The sequence below is a fragment of the Schistocerca serialis genome, chromosome 3 (assembly GCF_023864345.2).
Source record: "Schistocerca serialis cubense isolate TAMUIC-IGC-003099 chromosome 3, iqSchSeri2.2, whole genome shotgun sequence".
Lineage (NCBI taxonomy): Eukaryota > Metazoa > Arthropoda > Insecta > Orthoptera > Acrididae > Schistocerca > Schistocerca serialis.
The window spans coordinates 834,459,188-834,483,476 of record NC_064640.1 but is presented as its reverse complement, the minus strand read 5'-3'; the positions used below and the strand labels follow the sequence as shown (position 1 = coordinate 834,483,476).

Below are 24,289 nucleotides of genomic sequence, written 5' to 3'. Positions count from 1 at the left end.
TCACGCGTTCAGGTATCGCTGCGCGAGTGTGATCCGCGAGGAGAAAAGGTTCTACGTTAGCAGCAATCTCATTGGCTGCCTTACATATTAATACGCGGATTGGCGGGAGCAGAATTTGGTCCGTCTCTAAGGCAGTGCCCTCTCGTAGTGCGGAGACGGACGAGCGCTGCGCCTACACTGTTGTGCTTAGCGGGGCGCGCTCTAGTGGGAAAGTTGTGTACACGCTGACTACGTGGAACTATGTACACAACACATAGTGACAGCTGGTATAGTTGAACCTGAAGGGGATGATTTCCGCTTTGGCAGAGACACTGTCTTACGGGACTAATCTGAAAGGCAACCCTGTTCAGATATACTGCACAATGGTGGAGTGGGTCTACCAGCTCTAAAGTTGAAGGAGCTGCCGAGCCATAAATCTGGCAACCATAGACCGGTCGGGACAAAACCAGGAGCCAGTAAACACGGATAAGAGTAGTATGATCTGCACCCCAAGATGTGTGGGTAAGGAAGAGTGTGTTATGCTTCCGCATGCAGTTAGTCTTCAGGTGAGAAATGTGGGACAGTCAAGTCAGCTTTTTTATGAAAAAGGAGGCTCAAGAAACAGGACTGTGCTACAACGTCCAGGTGCTGGGTACCTAAGTAGAGGTCTGGGTCAGAATGGACTGTGGTACAATGGCAGACATCCATGACTTGCAATTTGCAGGAGAAAATTGGAAGCCAGAGGAAAGAGCCCATGCAGAGGACCACCAGATGGCACCGTGGAGCTGGCGTTCAGCAGAGGCTACCGAATGGGAACTGTACCAAAAGCAAAAATCATTGACTTACAATGCAGGGGTGACCAACAGCCCAACAGAAGTCACTAGCTCATTGATGATGATATAAAAGAGAGTGACACCCTCAACACAGAGGTCTGTGGTACGCCATTCTCTTGGACCCATGGGGAGCTGAGTGAAATGCTAAGTCTAACCCAGAATATCTGGTGGAATAAATATTGATGAATAAAAATTGGTATGGAAACCGACAACCCCAGTCATGGAGGACAAGTGAAATGTGATGACACCAAGCAGTGTCATTTGACTTACGCAGGTCAAAAAAGACAGCTTCCAACCTAAGTAGATGGTGAGTTGTGGATTATCCCTTCCAGAAACCACACTGATCTACATCTACATACATACTCCGGAATCCACCATCCGGTGCGTGGCGGAGGATACCTCGTACCAAAACTAGCATCTTCTCTCCCTGTTCCACTCCCAAACAGAACGAGGGAAAAATGACTACCTATATGCCTCTGTACGAGCCCTAATCTCTCTTATCTTATCTTTGTGGTATTTCCGTGAAATATAAGTTGGCGGCAGTAAAATTGTACTGCAGTCAGCCTCAAATGCTGGTTCTCTAAATTTCATCAGTAGGGATTCACGAAAAGAACGCCTCCTTTCCTCTAGAGACTCCCACCCGAGTTTCTGAAGCATTTCCGTAACACTCGCGTGATGATCAAACCTACCAGCAACAAATCTAGCAGCCCGCATATGAATTGCTTCTATATCCTCCCTCAATCGGACCTGATAGGGATCCCAAACGCTCAAGCAGTACTCAAGAATAGGTCGTATTAGTGTTTTATAAGATGAACCACATCTTCCCAAAATTCTACCAATGAACCGAAGACGACCATCCACCTTCCCCACAACTGCCATTACATGCTTGTCCCACCTCATATTACTCTGCAATGTTACGCCCAAATATTTAATTGACGTGACTGTGTCAAGTGCTACACTACTAATGGAGTATTCAAACACTACAGAATTCTTTTTCCTATTCATCTGCACCTTCCCGTACACCACGGCATCATCAGCAAACAGCCGCACATTGCTATCCACCCTATCCAAAACATAAACAACAGCGGACCTACCACACTTCCCTGGGGCACTCCAGATGGTACCCTCACTTCCGATGAACACTCACCATCGAGGACAACATACTGGGTTCTATTACTTAAGAAGTAATAGAAGATAGGCGGACATAAAGCCCTGAGATTCATGCATCTATCGTAATCTGCAGGCAACCATCCTTTCAAGCAGCTTATTTTCGGCCTAGAAAAGGGGAAAAAAAGAGTGAAATTTCAACACCTAAAAAAATGAACTCTCCAGGATAGGGACTGTCTCAAAGTCTACGGGGCAACACAGCACCACAAGCAGTCACAGAGCTATGACTTCTGCATTCCAGTTGGCATGCTGTGTAATAATGTGACAAACTGGAGGGACAAGAATTAGCTTGGTGCAGTCCTAGTATGCTAGAAGTTGATTTTACGAGCCAGTTTGAGGATGGTTTCAGAATCATTCCCACATTCATCTTGTCACACGTTGACACTGGGTTACACTTTATCTAACGAATCCAAAAACTTTAGTTTCCAAAACACATTTTGCTCAACTTCAGTTATTCCAGCAGGCAATAAAAAATAAAAATCATGAAAGTAATGCAATAAATCAATCAAAGTTTCTACATTCTGAGAGGTATTAGCCTTTGCAATATTAGGTGAGGGGGTTACATTATGCCCACAGAAAATATTGTAATCTAGTCAGTTACTTTAATTTTAAAATTTTGAAGAAAGAATATTGTTTTTAACGAATTCTTCAACCAAGTTCCATAGATGTTTTAGATTTTTCACTTAAACTCAAAAATTTAAGTCTTGGTAGTAGATGGCACTTTCCCCAATGAATGTCTTATTCATTATCTTCAAAGGACCTTACTTACACATCAACATTTGTTTAAAAAGTATGTTGTGAGTAAAAGTCAACAACAATTAATGAAATCTGCATTTGTTAATTTTTTGTGGTGGCCATATAGTACCCCTGTCCTTCCCCTTGGTCGTACATGTAATTGAAAGTGCATTGATATTGCTAAGAGTCTGATAAAAGATTTTTCAGTTTCTTGATCCTACTTACACGACATAGCATGTTGTTAACATTAACAATTCTTTTTTGGGGTGCACATGAAGTACCAACACCCCTCCCCCCCCCCCCCCCCCAACCCTGTCCCACCCCACCCTCACTCCCTTGGTATTGCAAATGTGACATTTCTATTGATAGGCAGCAACAATATCTCAATCAATCATCCTTTCTTCCTATTTCAGATTTTTAATTTAGTTTCAACCAAACATTATGGGAGAATGAATAAATTATTTTTGTGAATATTTTCTAGTTTTATTTCGTAGCACATTGAATGATCTGGATTTAACCATAGGAGGATGTAATTTTGGATTGTAGAATCAAAAAGGTGGCATCCAAGTTCATCTTAATAACATAAAAGATGTACTTAGCATATCCTATTTAAGTACGCTTACCATTTAGGTACCAAAATAATCTGCTTTAAAAATACTGAGGAGATAACCATCAAACTTTTGGGAGACAATAAGTTTCGCGTACTTATATCAAATTTAGTTCTTGGGGCACGACATTTTTCAAATTCATTGAATTAGTTATATCAATAATGGCTATTTTGAATCTTGCACTTCCTCCACCCTTCGGAAAATACAGTTGCAGACCTTTAAGTAGCCAAGAAAATCTTGTCACCAAAGGTAAAATATCCTGTCAGGGCAGTGCATGGGATCTGAGGCAGAAACCAAAAGAATTGAGACAAGAGTCACTGAGAATAAAACTATGTATTATTATTATTATTATTATTATTATTACTATAATCAACTTTTGAACAATGGCTGTTCACTGAAATCCAAATACAACTCCTTGGGAAATGCTGATAAAACACTTTAACTATCAATAAACGTAAGCCTGGAGGCCAGTTCTGAAGCATGATTTCCATGGAGAAAGTTATATCTGCACTAAGATGATGATAGATCACTCTATACTGGAGCAACAACAACAACTCTGCTAGAAATCCACAAGAACTCACACGAGCTTGAATGGTGATAAACTGGCTGAGCTGCAGATTGGAAGTCCCTTTATCCTTGTGATACATGGCACCGGTGGCATCTCATCCCAGGGGCTGGGGCACTCATGTGGCTAGTGGTTGGGTGGTGCTGGTCACTGTCACTGCCGCTCTCTGACAACGCAGGAAGCTCTAGTGCCAACCTCAAACAATTGCCCCCCCCCCCCCCCCCCTACCCGTGTGGTATTGACTGGTCACAATATCATAGACACCTGCTGGCATGCTGCTACTGTACATAAAACTACTTTAAGTGTGGGGATTGATCATTTACATTGGCAAGGGGGCACATTTTAAAGGTGGACGATATCTGATCACAATTAGAGTGGATATATATTTTGAGATGGCAGCCATTGAAAGCACAAAGCTTGACATCCATAAAAAGTTAGTAATTTTGTGTGTGTGCCATTTGCCTAGGAGCAATATGGGCACCTTTCTTAACCTGAAGTGTTGGACAATCTCAGCTCCCAAATCCAAAAATCACATGTGGAGATGTGAACACAAAGTTTTAAGGGTGAAAATAGTAACAAATTCTTAAAACATCTTTAATACTTTTGCCATGTTTGTGATCACTGCAACAAAGGCAACCTAAAGTTCAGTACCAGTCTTGGACCATGTTATTTATACATATCACCAGGGAAAATTGTGACCTACCTACACTAATAATAAAACTGTAAAACTGTGTCTGAACACATTAATCTCCAAAATTACTAGGCCTGGTGAATTTTCTTAGAGTTTTCACAGATAACTTGAGAATAGCTTGGGGCAACATACAGACTTCATTTAATCAAAATTGGATCACAGAAAAAAAAAAAGATATCTTAATTTCACGTTTTATCTCAAATCGTCTGCTCAGCATCGTAGTTCAGATGTTTACCTCAGTAACATGATAATCATGGCATAATCAATCAAAGAACCAACAAATGGCACTGTTAGTTATATAGTACGCCAGAGAACTACTACATATAAGTCCTTTAACTCTGTGACGGATGTATTGCATATAACACGAATTAAGGAAACAAATTTACTCTTGAGAAACCTATTTCCTGTTAGTTTTGAACTTTTTCATATTTGTGAAAATGCTTTTATTGGTTGATACGTTCTGTGTACTACGATTCAATGCAATGAATACAATGCTTATACAATCCACAATGTGTTTGATCCATACTTTCATGCCAATATTACTACATGTGAAACTAAAAAAAATGCTTAGCAAGCTGAAATGTTTATATGAATCCATACAATAGTCAGTTCATGATGACATCAGACCGCTGCCTAAGATCACTTGGTCATGCCCACGTATGCAACATTTTCAACCCTCCCCCAATAGGCAGATCATAACTAATATGTGTACCATACTTGGTTGAAATTGTTCCAAAGGTTTAGGATGAGTTTACTTGTGGCTTTGTTCATGTATGCCTATGTCAAACACATTTCACAAGTATTTAGCATATTTCACACATATTTAGAGATGCATTTCACCCATTTCCATAGTGAATTTCATCCTGCAGTTTTTTCCATGTAGCTCCATGTTTGTGGCATTGTATCTCATGAACTGTGTGTCGTACAGTGACATATTTTTGTAGGTACATTCTGCGTCACATGTGGATACTGTATGTGAATTGTGTTCTCAATAGTTAGTACCAAAGAAGCAATAAATTTAAACATCATACACAATGCAGCAGATTTCCATGCATCTCAGTGTTTATGGTGCCACATCCACTCATCTGTGTGTCATACAATGATATAATTTTGCTGGTACATTCTATGTTATAAGGCTGCAAAAACTGTCTCATGAATACATTTAGTAGTAAAGAAGTAATAAATTAATACAGCATGCTTCATGTGGCAGTTTTACTGCATGACCAGCGAAAATGTAGTAACTGATGAACTTTTTTCCTTTCATCATTTTGTGTGGGTTGTCAGCAAAAACAAGTTCGTAAAGTTTGATATTATGTGTAAAGTTTGTTGAAAGTTACTAAATGCTCTCATTCTCAAATACTGAATGAATAAAATATGGGTGGCTACACTCCTTTTTCATCCCCCCCTCCCCCCAATACCTGTAAAAGATAGTTATTCTTGGTCATTTGGTGTCTGTTTTTCAAGACCCACATCATTGCTCCACATTTTATCAAGGACTCCACTTTGATTGTGATGAAGCTGTGCAAACAGAGGGTGAGCTTGTGGCTCATCCAACGAAGTCAAATCAGGGTTGCCACATGTTTTCCCAAATTAAATTCTCTGATATTCCCTGATTTCCAGACAAGTTTTAGCATTTTTCCCAGACACATTTTAAGATCTCGAGGGTAAGTAAAGACATATGACAAAAATATGTAAGGACTTCTGTATTTCTCCCCTGTATGAGCAAAAATCTTAAGTACTAACATCAACACCTTTTGCAATGAACTGTTTTCGGATGGCGTATGTGTGTTTCATTAAGACCACTGTTGCTATTTTATTTCAAAAAAAACAAAACATATGGTGACAAAAATACACATTTGCTTGGAGTCGCAAGACAGATTTAAAATACCTTCACTGATTTCAGAAATAGCCTCAGTAAAAAGGTAGGCCTTTGGAAGAAAGTGAAGTCTCCAGCATTGAAAGATGAAACTTTAGGCAGAGAATTATGCCTTGCACCTTGGCCCTATGCCCAAAAATCAAATATCAGAAATATCATTTGATATGTCTGTTACATTTTTGCAATGAAACCACTGAACCCATGTTGGTAAAATTTGGTGCAGAGATAGCTTTAGCCCTGAGGAAGAACATAGGCTACTTTGGAGGGGGGGGGGGGGGGGGGAGGGAGAGGACCGTAAGGTGGTGAAGTAGGGGATGGAACATTTTTACATCAGTGAACATAAACCATGTTAAAAAATATTAAATTTGTTGCACATTGTATATGTTGTATAATGTATAGCTACTTCAATAGCACAATGAACATACATGTGCTCCAATCCACTGCTCCTCCCCTCCCCCCACCCCCACCCCCACTGCAGGCACTTCTGGGCTACGATATAGTGCATGTTGCTGCATTGTGTGTTGGGGCAGTTGGGTGGGGATGAGAGGCAAAATCACTAAGCTACACTTACCCAAACTGGCAGACATGTGAGGGCAACTGATGTTACTTCATGCACAGTAGCTTGCTTACTTACTCACCATCACTCATACAAAACCACTGATATGTGAGCAAAGCCGCAGGTAACAGCTAGTGTACACACAGAAGATTTAAGCCCCTCATGTCATTAATGCTAGAAATAAAACTACGAGCGGGGTTGGAAAATTCTACAAAAATGTTGGTCTATAAAGGAATCTAATCTAAATCTAAAAGACATTATTTTTTAAGGATACTGGCAAACCAGACCTGGGACGAATTGTATGCTGAAAACAATGTAAATCCAAAAGTCTCTAAATTCTGCATATAGTTTACCGTAATTTTTGGGAAACATGTCCAAAAACGGCAACTTCAATATAAGCAGCTGAAAAATGTAAATGGATAATTGCAGGTATTAATAAGTCCTCCAAGACTCCTAAATACCTCAGTTTCTTATAAAACCAATAATCTATAATACTCTTGAGTTCCTAAATTATCATCATAGTTACAAAAAGATGTACAGTATGGTACTGCTTGTTGGAAAAAATTTCATGGAAAAATAACAGAAAATAAAAATAGCATATTAGAAAACTGATTCACATTTTGTGAATCTGCTTTGATGTCACCTGTTTGTGATGGATGAAAATTTGCGGTGGACCAGGACTCGAACCTGGACTTCCCACTTATCACAAGCGGTCACCTTAACAATTTTGGCAATCCGTGCATGTCTCCATAGCTGAACCAAACTTCCAGATGTCATGGAGTTCCCAATTCTTACACTCTCACATTTCATGACTACCATACAGGGACAGTTTTGATCCCCACACAGGGAGAAAAATATTTTCTATAATCAGGCATGGATACAACACCGATAGATACTACATCTGCATTTATGCAATGTCTGTATATTCACATTACAATGTCCTTCATATATGCCTGCTGTATAAAATCGGACATTGTAACCATAAAAAATAGATTTTGCTTCTGTGGGGATCCACAGCCTCTGTTGTTGTTGTTGTTGTTGTTGTCGTCATATCAGTCCAAAGATTGATTTGATGCAGCTCTTCATGTTACTCTATCCTGTGCAAGCCTTTTCATATCCGAGTAACTACCGCAACCTGCATCCTTCTGAATCTGTTTACTGTATTCATCTCTTGGTCTCCCTCTACGATTTTTACACCCCACGCATTCCTCCAGATCCCTTGATGCCTCACAATGTGTCCTTCAAGCTGATCCCTTTTTCTAGTCAGGTTGTACCACAAATTGCTCTTCTCCCCAATTCTGTTCATTACCATCTCATTAGTCTGTTCAGTACCATCTAATCTTCAGCATTCTTCTGTAGCACCACATTTCAAAAGCCTCTATTCTCTTCTTGTCTAAACTGTTTATCATCCATGCTACACTTACATACATGTCTACACTCCATACAAATACTTTCAGAAAGGAATTCCTGACAGTTAAATCTACACTCAACGTTAAAAATTTCTGTTCTTCAGAAACGCTTGTCTTGCCACTGCCAGTTTATATTTTACATCCTCCCTACTTCAACCATCATCAGTTATTTTGCTTCCCAAATACCAAAACTCATCTACTACTTTAAGTGTGTCATTTCCTAATCTAATTCCTCAGCATCACCTGATTTAACTCGACTACATTCCATTATTCTCGTTTTGCTTTTGTTGATGTTCATCTTACATCAGCCTTCCAAGACACTGTCCATTCCACTCAATTGCTCTTCCAAGTCCTTTGCTATCTCTGACAGAATTACAATGTCATTGGCAAACCTCAAAGTTTTTGTTTCTTCTCCCTGGGCTTTAATTCGTACTTCAAATTTGTCTTTTGTTTCCTTTACTGCTTGCTCAATATACAAATTGAATAACATTGGGGATAGGCTACAACCCTGTGTACTCACTTCTCAACCACTGCTTCCCTTTTGTGCCCCTCGACTCTTATATCTGGCATCTGGTTTCCATTGTATTTTACCCTTTAGCATCTTTAGACTTTAAAACAGAGTATTCCAATCAACATTGTCAAAAGTTTTCTGTAAGTCTCCAAGTGTACTTTATTAACATTGTGCTGTTAGCTAATTTTAGCCATGAGCCATTATTATGCACATTTGCTACATCACGTATTACATAGCATGCTCATCACATTCCTTTATGTCACATACACAAAACCAGAAGTCGTATTTCATTGTAACACACTAAGTGCTACAGACTGACAACTAAAACAGCTGATTTAGTTGTCAGGCTGCAGCACTTAAGAGTGTGTTATGATGGAGTACTAGTCCTGGTTTTATGTATGTGACATAAAAGAATGTGATGAGCATGATATGTAATACACGACACAGTGAATGTGCTTGGTAATGGCTCAGGGTCAAAATTAGCGAATAGCATGATTTTAATAAAACACAACAATACCACTTACAATGAACAACGTATTCTTTTATCATAAAAAATAGGATAGCTTGGCACATTATAAGAAAAAGTAAATGGAAGAGGCAGACAAGTACAATACATACAAATCCAAGTGGATAGTAGATTAATAGGAAGTCCATAGGAAGTAATAAATTTTCATGTATGGCAGAAAAAGTGCAACAAAACTTCCTTAAAATAAGTATATAATTCTCGAGGAATTATGTTGCCAGTAAAATGATGATTTATCCAACAATACAGCATAAAAGCCGGGAAGATATTACAAAAATTAAAATTAGTCACCAGGTCTAGATGATGTGCCAATAGGTTCTGAAGACATGCATGACAGTAGGCCCATACAAATTCCATTAACCAACATCAAATGAAATATTTGTTTGGAGCATATAAAGCACCCACTACAGAAAAGTACTGTAGGAAGTATTAAAAACTGTGAGTTACTTTGCCTAGTCTCATCATTCTCAAAAATAATAGAATCAAACATGAAAGACTGACTAAGGCATATCCTGAATAAATATAACCTTGTTAATGAAGCACAGTCTGGATTCTGAGCTAGCAAAAATACAAATTCGGTCATAATGGAAGTTACAAAAGTGGTACTTAAATCTACTGACAAAGACAACTGTGTTGCAAGTACATTCTATACCTGTACAAGGCTTTTGACACTGCTAACCCTAAAACATAATTAAACAAACTACAGGTAAAGACATTATGTATAGGAGTAGTAGCTAGTAAGTGGTTCCAGTCACACCTGAAAAAACAGAGCACAAAAGAGTGTGATGGTATACACTTCATATGATACTATCAATGACATTCCAAGACAACATAAAAAAAACAGAAAAAAAATTCTGATAAAACATCAAAATCCCTTCTTGAGAATTCAAATACATCTCCCAAGGATGTTACAGTTCGTCAGTATGTAATAAATTTTTACCAAGCATACAGATGACAAATAGTGTGAACTTCAACTTAATGAGGAAAAATAACTTCACTGCATTAAACATAAATCTGTAAACTGTCTAGAAAATACATAGTTTTATAGATGAGTACTGATTAATTACCAATTGAATATCAAAAGAATTTTATCAGCATGTTATGCCCTTGTGATCCTATCATTTGTGTGTAAGAGCCAGTACCCTGTGGTCATATCATATTCAGTAAAAGTAACATATATCTACATCCACCCACGACTACACAATCCACAATAACATGCTTGGCAGAGGGTTCACAGAACCCCTTCAAACTATTTCTTGACCTTCACACTGTTGAACAGCTCATAGGAAAACTGAAAACCTAAATCTTCCAGTGTGAGCTCTTATAATCACTTATCACTTCCGTAGCACTCTTTCCTTTCTGATAATACAAAATGACCTGCCATTCTTTGAGCTTTTCGGATACCGTTCATCAATCTTATCTGGTAAGGATCCTATATCGCAGGGCAATATTCCAGAAGAGGGCGGACAAGAATCATATTCTAGCAGACTTGTTGCAATGTCCCAGTGTTCTGTCAATAAAGCACAGTCTTTAGTTTGCCTTCACCACAACATTTTCTGTGATGGCTCCAGTTTAAATTGATGGCAATACCTAGGTATTTAGCTGAGTCAACAATCTTTAAATTTGTGTAATTTATCGTGCAACAGAAATTCAAAGCTTTTTTTTATTTTTATTTTTTTTAGTGCACCTGGTGGAGTTCACATTTTTTATTCTCCATGGTCAATTGCCACTTTTTACATCATACAGAGGCTAAGTTATTTTTCTATTTAAATTGCAGTGGTTTAAAAGAAAACCTCCTTAGCATGTTGCACATTAAGTTTTTTATTTAACTTGGGCACCCATAGGTGTTAAAATAGGAAAGCTGAATATGCAGCACACAAAAGGCATTTTTCTCTAACTACGGCAATTTGTATACAGCTGCTGCAAAAATGCCCACCAGATGGAACATGTTATTTTTGTATCTGTTTTGATCTGATGTCCTTACTAGACAGTACACAGCAACATTATTTGCAAATAATACTAGAGTCCTGCTCAGATTGTCACCTAGATTGTTTATCTACATCAGGAACAACAGAGGGCCTCTAACAATTCCTTGGGAAAGTTTCTGCTTCACTCAATGACTTGCCGTCAACTACTATGGACTGTGACCTTTCTGACAGTAAATCATAAATTCAGTCACACATTGCGACAATACTCCATAGGTACACAATTTGATTTGAAGCCGCTTACAATGAATTATGTGAAAAGCCTTCCGGACCTCTAGACATATGGAATTCATTTGAGAGCCATCATTAGCAATCATTACTTCGTGTAAATTGAGAGCCAGCTATTTTTCACAAGAACAATATTTTCTGAGTCCTTGCTGGTTATGTGTCAATAAATCATTTATTCATGGTACTTCATAATGTTTGAACATAGTTTAAGTCCCAAAATCCAACTGTAAATTGATGTCAATGATGTGGGCCTATAATTCAGCAGATCATTTCCACTTCCTTTCTTGTGTACTGATATTACTTGTACAAATTTCCATTTTTTAAGTGCACATCTCCTACTGAGTGAGCAATTGTAAAGGACTGCTAAAAATGGAGCTATTCCAAAAGCGTACTCTGAAAGGAAACTAATTGGTATACAACCTGGAACAAAATACTGGCCTTTATTGAGTGATTTAAGCTGCTTCACTACACTGAAAGTATCTACTTCTAAATAACTTACACTGGCAGCTGTTCTTGATTCAAATTATGGGATATTTACTGTGTATTCGTTTGTGAAGGTATTTCTGAATACCATGTTTATTAACTCCACTTTAGTAAAGCAATCGTGTCTTGTTGCTGGTATACTTCACATATGACCAGAATCTCTGGATTTTCTGCCAAATTTTGAATTAGAGTATCACAGTAGACACTATTTTTCTTTGCTTCTGGAAAAGTGTGCTGATCTGTCTTGTGTATCATGGAGAATCTGTTCCATCTGTCATTAATTTGCTTGGTACAAAACTCTCAATTGACATCACCACTATTTCTTTGAATCTAAGCCACATAAGGTAAATGCTTACATAGTGAATTTTCAAGTGCCAGGATAGAGACATATATACATTCGCCGATCTACTACCAAGTATGTAACTTTGTTACAAATTGAGGTACAATTTTTTTTAAATAAAGGTGTTAAAATTATGTAATTTAAAAAAAATATTTTATGATCAAACTATGAGTGTTATCTTCATCATTGTAGATCCACATAAACATAATACCACTGTCAATAAGAGGTGAAAATTTCAGAGCCTTAGTTTCAGTAGTTTCTGAGGTAATGGGAGACATTAGAGAAACAAGTAGTTCTTCAGAAATCACACTTGAAAGTTGAAGTAAAGGAAAACTCACTACTGAGTGAAGAAACGGCCTAAAACTCGTTTTGTAATCTTTATCTTCCCGAGGATCACGCATATGCAGTCTATTTCTCTGTATAAGGGATATTGCTGGTTCTGTTGTATTTTTTACAATAATTTCTACCTTAAAGACCTACTATCTACCCAGTTCTTGTTGGATTGCTTCTGTATTACGGCCAGACATTATTGCAAATTGCTTCAGAATCTTCATTCTTTCTGTATTTCCATAATTACAGGTGATCACAGCACCATTGACCCCAATCTTGTTATTCAAGGCCACAAATACATTTTTGGGAATCCTGGTCTGTACAACATTGTTGAAAGACTCATTTACAGTTTGAGTTTTTCCTCTGAAGCATTTCTGCAGAAGATCTAAACATGCTAGATCTCTATATACTGGCTTTATTACTGCTCCAACAGCTTCAGGGATGGAAATGGGTGGTGGTTAAAAAAAATAATAATAATAATAATATTAATTTACTCTGGTTGTCACATATATACCTCTACCCATACTAACTCACAGCAACTATCTAATTTCACCACAAGGTAAATCACTTTTAACAGCATCAAACATACCATCACAAACTGAATTTCATCTACCCTTTCTGAAAACCATTAGATCCTCAGCAAAAATATCAGCTGAACTTATCTTTGGCTTTATTAAGCTTTCGGTACCTGTGACAATTTCTGCTTCAGTGGTTTCTACAAGTGCTTGGAGCTGTGCTTGTTCCCCAACAACTATAATGCTAATGCCTCCTAGGTATAATCCTGCACTGTATGTGAACTGCACCCTTTGAAACTGAACCCCCTTTTGTTCTTGTGCCAGAGCCTCAGATATAAAAATCCGCCCTGAGGTCTTACAGTGTTTACGTTGACTCCACATGTTGCCACCAGCGCGCCGCACCACAGGCAGTCAAGTACAATAGTTCTAGCCTGGTCACAAGCGGACATTGCATTTGCTCCGTATTCTCCATCACTAGCTGCAAGACTGATGGGGGGACGGGGTCACATAGGAAGATAGAAGTCACCGCTAATGGCCACACCCACAATAGAGCAGACTATATCCTTCCATGTCTCTTTAGACATCAGTGCACACAGAGACCGGGCAGAAGACTCGGAGAAGATACCAAAAAGACTTGTCGAACCTTTGAGGACTTTCATCAATGCCTACGTCACAATCATCACTTACCATAAGTGACTGCTTAGAACCAAGGGCAGTATTCAGTGATACAAACCATTGTAATCTAACAGAAGATGTTACATATCTGCATTGCCCCTGCCAGCTTGGCTACGTGTAAACTTGCAAGTAAATGTGTGTGATTTTTACCCACGCACCTGTATGTATTTGTGTTTGTAATATAAATATCTACCTCATCCCTTCTACCTACAACTGTAGACGCAACACATCCAGTATACTTCACACAGCTCCTGCAAACTGTCTCACATGGATGTAATAGACCATTGATTTACTAAGTAGATCCAGACACCTCTCCACTCTATGGTGTAAAGTTGAGGACTCTACAGCCTATACAATTGCATCCCTTCCTGAGCCTCCAATTCAGACCCTAGACTCTGCTCTGTACCAATGACAAATGATGCTACTGCTGCTCTCCGCCTACATCTTGTACGCAAGAATATTTGTCTTTGCCATTTCAGATAGCCATCGGAAACCAACCCAAAGAGACACACATCATTAGTACTGACAAGAGCCACCACCTGCAGTTGGCTGCACACTGTTCTCTTCAAGGATTGTGGAAGAATTCACTCCACATCTGGAATGACTCCCCCTGTACGCTCACAGAGTGCACAATGGATTACTTTCCCTCTCTGGCAGCCACATCCCTAAGGGGCTTCATCACGTGCCCAAAACTGGCACTCCCAACTAACAATAATCCCACCCTCTGCGAATTCCCAGATCTTACAGGCTGAGAGGCTCCTCAGCAAAAGGGCAAATAACTGTAGCTGGCTCAGGATCATTATCAGCCACAGATAGTGCCTGAAACCTGTTTGTCAGACAAGCTGGGAAGGCCTTTAGCTCTGTCACCCAGAAAGGACCCACTAGCATAATTATTGTATGAAATGTGTGTAAAAGTTTGTTCATAATCTAGTACTGGGTTTCTGAATTTATCTTGCCATTTTAGTTTTTTTCATGAAAAGACCATAGAATATGGCAAAGTGAGTAAAAAATGGTGCATATGTAAACATTATGATTTACCACAGACCAGTCTGTTAGCACAACCTTTATTTGGCATTCACATTCATTGGCTTGTCAACTCACAACCAAAACATCTTTCCAGCATAACCTAGACCTCTGGCTATGCTACAGATCAATCACTGCAACACAAAGATTTCAGAGGTGTCCAGTATCACTCTCTAGCATACTGTTCCTATGTACACTCAATTCTTAGCTATGGGATTCTTTTTTACATTTACATTATATTAACTGTATTCCACAGATCCCATGGAGAGTGGACACTGGGATTTGAAAACAAGACAAGGATGTACATTTAATTTAAGTGTAATACAGTGAAATGACATTGTTTATTGCATTACAGTGCTACTTCTAACTATACATTAACCTAAAGCAAAAAAATTTATGAGTTTATTTGGAGATACTCTTCAATGGAGTACAGAGTTGCCCAACAAAGTACTTCAACTCAGTCTTAAGTTCCACTACATTATCCACATGACATTTAATGTACTCTGGTAGGTAGCTGAATACACGTGTACCTGGGTATCTGACTACTTTCTATACAAATGTTAACCCTTTGAGGTCTTTGTAGTGGACGCTTTTGGTCCTAGTGTTATATTCGTGCTTTTAACTATGTTGTGTGCACGGAGAAATAGTGGTAGTGAGAAAGGACATTAATGAATGTATGTATACGCTGTGGAGTAGTTGTCAAAATATCTAAGTCTTTTTTAAGAGGTCTCTGTAGGATGTTTCTGAGTTAACAGCAGATATAGTTCTTATAACATACCTCTCTGTTCTGAAAATACTATCCCTGTAACTTGAATTTCCACAGAAAATTATTCCATAACTCATTAGTGAATGGAAATATTCAGAATAAATGTTTCCTCATTTCTAAATTGCCTATAGCAGAAATCATGCAGACTGCAAATATATCTGAATCAAGAAGCTTCATTCACTCTACACAGCCGGTTTCCCAATTTAGGTTGTGCCCCATCTGTAGTCCCATAAACTTAACACTTTCTACTGTTTGCATTCCACGGCTTGAGAAACCTATTTTTATAGCTTGTGGAGTTCTGTGATACATACTGAACTCTATGTACTCAGTGTTGTCAAATTTAATGGTAATCCATTTGCCCTGAACCATCTGTTGCTGTTTTCAAATATCTCATTAGCTGCCTTTTCAGTGTGGAGACTGGTACCAACTTTTATTCCTATTGTTTTGTTTTAGGTCGTAAAAACACCTAGGTTCATATGCGCCCATGCCAGAACAATAGAATACTAAGAAAAAGAGGGAGTTAAAAATGACTACACATTAAGCCCAAGCGACAGAAGAAAAGACAGTAAAAACAGGGACTTGGAGAAAGGTCCATAAAACACACCATTAGGAAACAGAGGTCCTGAACTAAAGATTAAATGTCCTTCACCATATTGTTACAATGGATAAAAAGTAAAAGTGGTCAACAGCCCACAAGTGATTCGCTAAACAGGCCGATAAGCATTTCAGAATTAGAAAGGATTAGCATTGTTTTGTCCTTCCTCTGATGATGAAGACAGTTCATCTAGTTTGCCTGTTCTGAAGAAGTAAGTTAAAAGATATACGGCTTTCAACAAAGACTGGTTAGGAAACATCAATTTTTCCACATGGTTGAGGAAAGAAAACAATTTCACAGCAAAGTGTGGCATCCCTACCAAGGACTATTTTGGACTCATATCTAGGTATTCTATCACAAAACTCCTGTAGTGGATCACAGAAACCATTTACCACATCTTCATCTGATTCTTCCGTTGATGCACACACAATTACTAAGGTCACACTGTGAAATTTGCCTTTGATATGCAGAGTAAATATTCTTTAGTTATGTGGAGTGAAAGCAATAACAGATCTTTGGAGACTATGAAACCAACTCCACACTCCCCTTATCTTTCATCTTTTCCTGGATAAGACAGGGAAAATTTCTGCTTATGAATCTCTTCTACACGATTTCCTAAAAGTGCAACAATTCCCATTCCATACTGTCCATAGCTCCTATCTGTAACAGTGTACACATGTTTTATGTTCCAAATTTAGGCAATAGTATACCCATATTCCTATTCCTTGGTGCAATTTGTCTTTGTATCGGCAGTTGTGATGATAGGTTTTTCAGGGCAGGGGTATAGTTCATGCACCTGGAGGACCAGGTTTTCATTTTCGAGTTAGCCCCTAGAGGGGTTGCCAACCTAGTTTATATCCCCCTCTAACCTATGGTGTGGGACACACTTTGTCTGGCTACTGCACTGGGGCCAGTCGGGTTTGGGTGACTCAGCCAACAGCTATGCTACTGCTGGAATAGCCCTCAGCTTCTTCAGAGCTCATAAGCCTCTCCGCCCAGCACACAAGATGTCTTCGACGAGGTGGTATCCCTTGGAGATTACACAACTAGCTAAATACATTATTAAGTTCAGCTGAACAATATTTCATTCTTTTACTACTGATTTCATCATGACCACCAAAAGTTTTATTTTTAAGAGACTTAATAGTACCGAAAGCTTCCTTTGGGTTGTTGGATGTTGTTGAATTTTGTAAAAATTGTTATGGAGAGCTTTTCTTTAGGAACTTAAGGTCATCTCTTTAAGAAGTGTTTTGGTTTAAATTATGTGCTATTGACTGGAAAAAATTCGTTACAACTTCCTGTAATTTTAGGGCTATCTTTGATCAGATGACTCCATTCGTAAGCCAGGGTTTAGATGCGTTTCATCTGCTTCCACTGATTAGTTTCTAAGGAAAACAGTTTTCAAAGTAATTTATGACTACACTGCAGAATGCATTATATATTTTTTATTTGCACCAGAGGTGTTGTCCACACCTTTCCAGTCTGTATTTCAAAATTCTTCTTGAATTCCTCAATTCCTTTTATTACCCTTGCACTTTTCTACTTATTTTTATTTTTGTCACGCACTCTGATACTGAATTTAACGTTGGCCGTTACAGTCTGAGAGGTCATTAATAGTACGAATCATGACTTTGCAGTCTTGATGCAGCTATGAAAATATTGTTGGTATCAGTGCTGTTAGCCCCCATAACTTGTTGTAGACTGTATGAGGGGAACTGGATTATGTGAAATGGCAAATGACCCATGTATAACTGTAGAATAAATATGTGATACAAATTTAAATCAAAATCTCCACTTAATATGGTATGTCCAGTAATTTAACAAAGCACCAAGTTGTTTAATAAATAAGTCAAAATTTCCAGGTAGAGACCTGTACATTGTGATTATTTTTATTGACTTCCCATGAAAATGTAGCTCTACAGCACAAGTTTCAAAATGCTGATCACTTAAAAATCTGTGGGTATCAATGTTTCTATAGTTACATTCCTTCATAATGTAAGTGGAGAGAAAAGGAAACAGGGACACAATTTTCAACCTACAGAAAAAAGGACACATAATAATAACTAAAAGTAGTAGTTGGGTGTAAGAAAATATGTATCTTGACAGTGTCAAGTTGGCTCACCTACCCATGTGTTATGCATATCACAAAAAACATTAATAAGTATGCCACAAATAGTTCAGTTGAAGAGGAATATTCTATATGAGTAGTTGTTGGCTTCGACCAGTGACGTAGCAAACTTGTGACAAATGTCATAAACAACACGGGGAATACAACGTGGTATCAGTGGCAATTTTCTCAAATGGGCTACGCTACAGATAAGGTTTTTTCTTCAGTTTCACATTCGTTGGCTTTGCCAAGAAAGCTTCTGCTGTGTTTTCCGTTTCCTCTGTTTCGGACGCAGTGTGACTCACCTACTCAGAGAATGGATCTGGTGCTAGAGTGGTTCTAATGGACAGTGTGGAAATGAGCTAAAGTTTACAATGGGCCACCCTTGCACAGATGTTGACAATGCCTGTGGATGTATCATTAAGAGTGAATGTGTTATTACTTTCGACTATAAAAAAATCATTCACTTATCTCCCGCCATCCATCTCTCTAGCCCCATGATTTAATTAAAAAAACAAATCATATGAAACACTAACTCACAATTCAGCTGTTTCACCCACTTAGATTTCCCCCAAGGACCTTTGTAAAGTTTTACCACAATAGGTTTTTCACACGTTATACTTTTCAGCTGTATTAAGTAACGGCTTCACGTGTTTTTATTTTTTCAGAAACATTTTATATCAATGTTTCACATAGTAGTTACATCAGTGATTTACCTCTTGTGCATGTTGTAATCTCAGTGTTGGCCATATAGTTGTGATTTCCCTTCCAATCGTATACTGAGTTAGATGACTATGGCAGTATTAATGCAATGGACTTGCATTCAGGAGGAGTGGGTTTTATTCCCTGTCCTGTTATCCTGACTTAGGTTTTCCCAAGTCGCTAAGGTATGTGCTGGAATAGTTCTACTTATTACGCCATGGCCGACTTCCTGCACTACTGTCATTAATTCTATCCCAGTTTGTTCATGTTTTGTTTATGTATGTATTCCTTTTTGTAATGTTTGACATGTCCGATACTGTTGTTCTAAATGGACCAAGAACTAATAAACGATAATTTTTACTTTCACATTGACTGGCTATGCCAAATTACAATCGAATTGTCACCTTCCAACCTAACCTAGAACTTGTTAAGCTACTGATCAGTTTGTTACAACAACAACAACTACCCCCCCCCCCCCCCACACACACACACACACATTCATCGGCTTCGCCAAATAACAACAAAACTGAATATATGCAAAAAAGGTAATGTCACAACAGCCGTTAGCATTACGTCTGTAGTCTTAACCGATGACATCTAATGAATATTCGTCTAAAAAGTTCTACATATGAATGTGCTACAAGCGCCAGCGCCGGTATGTTCTTACAATTACAAAGGTGAATGAAACGAAAAACTCTAAGGAGCGTTTTATATTAAGGATGGATATAGGGATTAACTGAAGGTTTCAACACCGTTTTGCCAACATACTTTAAACCATTTAATCTACACTTTGAGCTTCGCCACACATCAATAACGCCAAACTACGATCTAGTCTCCAAGGTACAGGTCTGTGAGTTCTGTATACACATATTTTCACTGATAAAATCTATAAGCCATTGACATGTCCGATACTATACTAACCTATAATGGGCATTACCAAAGAGATATTAAAAGTAACTAGCTTTGTGGGCCAAAGTTATGTATTAGAACACTTTCCTTCCCCAGCCCCCCCCCCCCCCCCCCCCCCCAGATCTGTAGCGCAGCCCAATGTCTACGTTAGTTTGGCCGGTGACCACATTTGGTTGTGAGTTGGTATAGCTCATAACTCAAATGGCTCTGAGCACTATGGGACTTAACTTCTGAGGTCATCAGTCCCCTAGAACTTAGAACTACTTAAACCTAACTAACCCAAGGACATCACACACATCCATGCCCGAGACAGGATTCGAACCTGCGACCGTAGCGGTCGCGCAGTTCCAGACTGAAGCGCCAAGTCGGTGTAGCCAACGAATGTGAAAGCATGGATAGTTGTTGTAGCAAACTGACCAATAGTTAAGCCTAATGTTTATTTCCGCGTCATACAGAAAAATGCAAGGTGGGTTCCTACACGTAACTTTTACCGCTTTGTCTTGCAGTAGCTATTAATATCAGTCGGTGATTCTTTAAGTAGGTCGAGTAATATCAATTCATTTACTGATGTGGAAAATAAAATCTGACAAATACTGATACAGAAATACACGAATAATTGAAATACGATAAAATTACTATGGTACACAAGACAGCGGTGACCGTACCTATTTAACAGCTTACAGGCGTCGTCAACATTGCCATTCTTCACCATAACAGTTCTTGCTATGAATCTTGCATGATTTGTGGTCATTGTCTGCAGAAAGAAGTGTAGTTTTAATAATACGCTGCAACAACAACACAACACAATTTATCAATATCAACAAACAACTCTATACAGTAATCGATTAGCTGTAATCGAAGAGGAAAACGACTATCGAAGTAGTATAATCGATAGAAATATAGCAAATATTGCAGGTATTAAGCCCGGTCCACACGCAACGATCTGTCTGCGCAGACATCGGCGCAGATGTCTGTACATGCAAAAGATCGCTGCAAATGTGGTGTGTTCACACGACACAAACCCCAATCTACTACTCGCCCGCCATCTGTCGGTGTAGAAAAGAAATATCAGTGGCAAGCGACTACGCTCCCCGAAAACGTCAAAATTTAATTCAGTTATTTTGAAAAATAGAAATGGAGGAAGTTCTGTTGTGGTCTGTGTTCCCAACTTGTGTTGCAAAAAACATTCAGACCAACCGCAGGAAACAGAGAAAGCGGTCAAAATGGTGCAGACAGTGGCTGCTAAAGCGAAAGCAGTTTTGTCACGTAAATTTACTGCGAGAGTTGCAGGGCGAACCTGTTTTGTTTTACATAACCTCGTGTTCCATTTCCTCGCACATTGGCACTCCAATTTCATCTTCAATTGTACTCCTGCTTGGTCTTGGCGTTTCTTGATCACTAAGAAAGCCAAGTAGATCAAAATACCATAACGTTGGCTGGTATACTTGATCTACTCCTACACCAGATCTTCTAGATTTCTGAACTTTGGATAACTCTTTTCGGTAAACAGTTCGCTGACAGACTAATTTACTTGACTTGCCTTCATGAACTCATCCTTCAGGAAAGCGTAAATAGCTTCACATGTGTTGGGTATTATTTCACTCAATGCTTGTTTCGATATTGCAGATGTAAATTCCAAATCATTGTAGCTCCTTCCTGTTGCTAGGAATCTTAATGTTACTGCCAGGCGTTCATGAGGAGAAATTTCCCTTCTCATACAAGTATTTTTCTCATAATATGAGGGGTTACATGCTTTAAGAGATAATTATAAGTTTCGACATCCATCCGCAAATAATTTCGCCAGTTCGCAACGAAATTATCTTTTTATTGCCGTTTCTCTGTTTGCCGAGGCGCCAACTGCCCGCAATTTTTCAATTAGAGCATTGTATGCTGCTGTCTTTTTGTCTCGGTCACTATATTCTTTACTTTTAATCTTCCACAAACATGGGTGGTTTCTGTATATTTCAATGAATTCACTTACAAACTCTCGAGAACACTGACGAGTATCAGCCATTTTAATGCCCTGTGCACACAAATACAAACACTAGACTGAGCAAACAGCTGTTTCGCGCCAGATTTGCGACGATCTCCTGTCCACACGCTCCAACTTGTCTGCGCAGATGTGGTTTGAACAGACAGATTTGAGAGGTTTCGCTCAAACCTCCAACTCCAACTTCCAGGTTTGCACACACCTCAGGTTGGTGCAAATCTTCTGTTCACACGCAACGATCTGTCTGCGCAGATGTGATGTGCGCAGACATTTGCGCAGACAGATCGTTGCGTGTGGACGGGCCTTTACGCTATCATATTTCTTTGTCAAAGTTGATATGTCAAATATTTATGTCAGAGAAATTTGATGTTGTAATAAGAAACTTTATCAAATCTTCCCTGTCTTCAAATAAATATGATTAAAACTGGGGCCTCGCTACAAAAGTCGTTCGTCTTCTGATGCAGGCGACTTCATGTCTACAATCTACATATGAAAGCATCCAGGCAGCTTTTCAGCAAGCCGAGTAGGGGACGTGGTCACACTCAAAAGTAAAAAATTCTTTCTTAGCTTTCCATTCTACTTTGTCAGTTTTTGAACTCTAGATGCCGGAAGTTAAAAAGCGCTTCATCTGTTTCGTACTTTTTGTTAATTTTTATAGTTGTTGGAACAATAATTCCATTAATTAAATTATTTAAAAATAAAAATATTTCTTATAACACATACAGTGTACTAAACATTTATTTACCTTCAAATAAATGTATAAATCGCTTCACACGTTTCTGGAATTATTTTGGTTAATGTGCAATATGATATTCGAGTACTGTGTTGTAAACTAGAATAGCTCTCTCCTGTATCAAGACATCGCAGTGTCACGGTTTGCCTGTCTTCTGCACATACAGCATTTCTCAAGAAAGTATTCTTTTTTGTAGTATGAGAAGCCACTTTACTGAGCAAATGCTAAAATACACTCTCATCTATTCGTAAGTAGTTTATATATTAAGTCTTAATCCACTTGCAGGTCTCGTAACAAATTTTGTTGAATGTTTTTATTATCTCGACGTAATACCTATGGCTTCTTCCAAGAATGTTTCCTTTTTTCCGCCGCTTCTCTTCCAAATACACACACAATGCAATTACTGGTACAAGTAACTGCAGCGCATAATAACAAGTTGTTGTCCGCTATCTTGAAATTTGATGAAAAATCTGACGACAGACTAATATCCCTTTTTAGCGCCACGTCAAAGATATTTGTCAAAGAAATATGATAGTGTATACTGGCCTAATGTGGGTGAGTAAAGCTTCACGGACATGTCTGTTGCCCGTCCACTTGCGACGATCTGTCTGTGCAGGTACCTGTACAAATATCTGTGGGTGCGAAACACTGCTTTCCTGTCATCTAGTACTTTCCCCTCTTTGGGGAAATGTGTGGCGGAGTGTGTAGCCTTTTGGCTTTTACTCCATGAGTTAAAGTGTGAGTGTGTGTGTGTGTGTGTGTTTTCTATGGTTTTTGGATGTCTGTGTATATTGATGAATGTTCTGTGTGTGTCTGGTACTTGCCGGGGTTGTCGAGCTGATTTGATTTTAGGGGAGAAGGAATAGGAATTGGAGACAGGGATTTTCCCTTCAACTCAGTCGTCAAAGATCGTCATCGGGCATTTGTGATTATCGCGGGACATGTCGTACCAACCTATCGAGCGGATGAGGTCATTTCCAGATCTGGAAGAGCTCTACGGAAGGCTGTTTCAGGAAAGGGACTTCATCTGTGGCATGCAGATCATCAGTGGGTAAACCTAGAGATAGATCCAGTGGCCTCCCAAGGGCACGGTTCTGCAACCTCTGGAGTTTGCCCAGAACCTGCTTCGCCATGTATCCCCAGACGGGGCATGCATACTAGGTGTATGAGTGCCTGCTAGACATTTATTCCTACAGAGCAGGGAAGGGAGCTAGTAGTGTTAAGGATTGGGTATAGGATGGACAGTCTGCCACAGACCTTCCTGTAGACCTCGTCTATGTGAGGCTTCTACGTAATATGAGAGTCCAGGCTTACGCCAAGATACTTGGCAGTTCTGTACCAGAGGAGTTGGGTTCTGTTTAGGTGAAGGTGGAATGGGGAGTGTTGAGGAGGCCAGCGACTTCCGAGCCTCTGGGTTATCAGCATAACCTGCGTCTTCTCAGAGTTAATGGTGAT

At 39.0% G+C, this 24,289-nt stretch overlaps 1 protein-coding gene across 1 annotated transcript in view; it reads right to left on the bottom strand.

Moving 5' to 3' along the window:
* The window catches only part of LOC126470848 (28S ribosomal protein S21, mitochondrial), a 59,582-nt gene extending 38,615 nt beyond the window's left edge, over positions 1–20,967 (bottom strand). The window contains exon 1 of the mRNA XM_050098864.1: positions 20,777–20,967. Coding sequence (XP_049954821.1) covers positions 20,777–20,862 — 86 coding nt within the window. The 5' untranslated portion in view covers positions 20,863–20,967. The remainder of the gene's footprint in view (positions 1–20,776) is intronic.
* Positions 20,968–24,289: the final 3,322 nt, after the last annotated feature.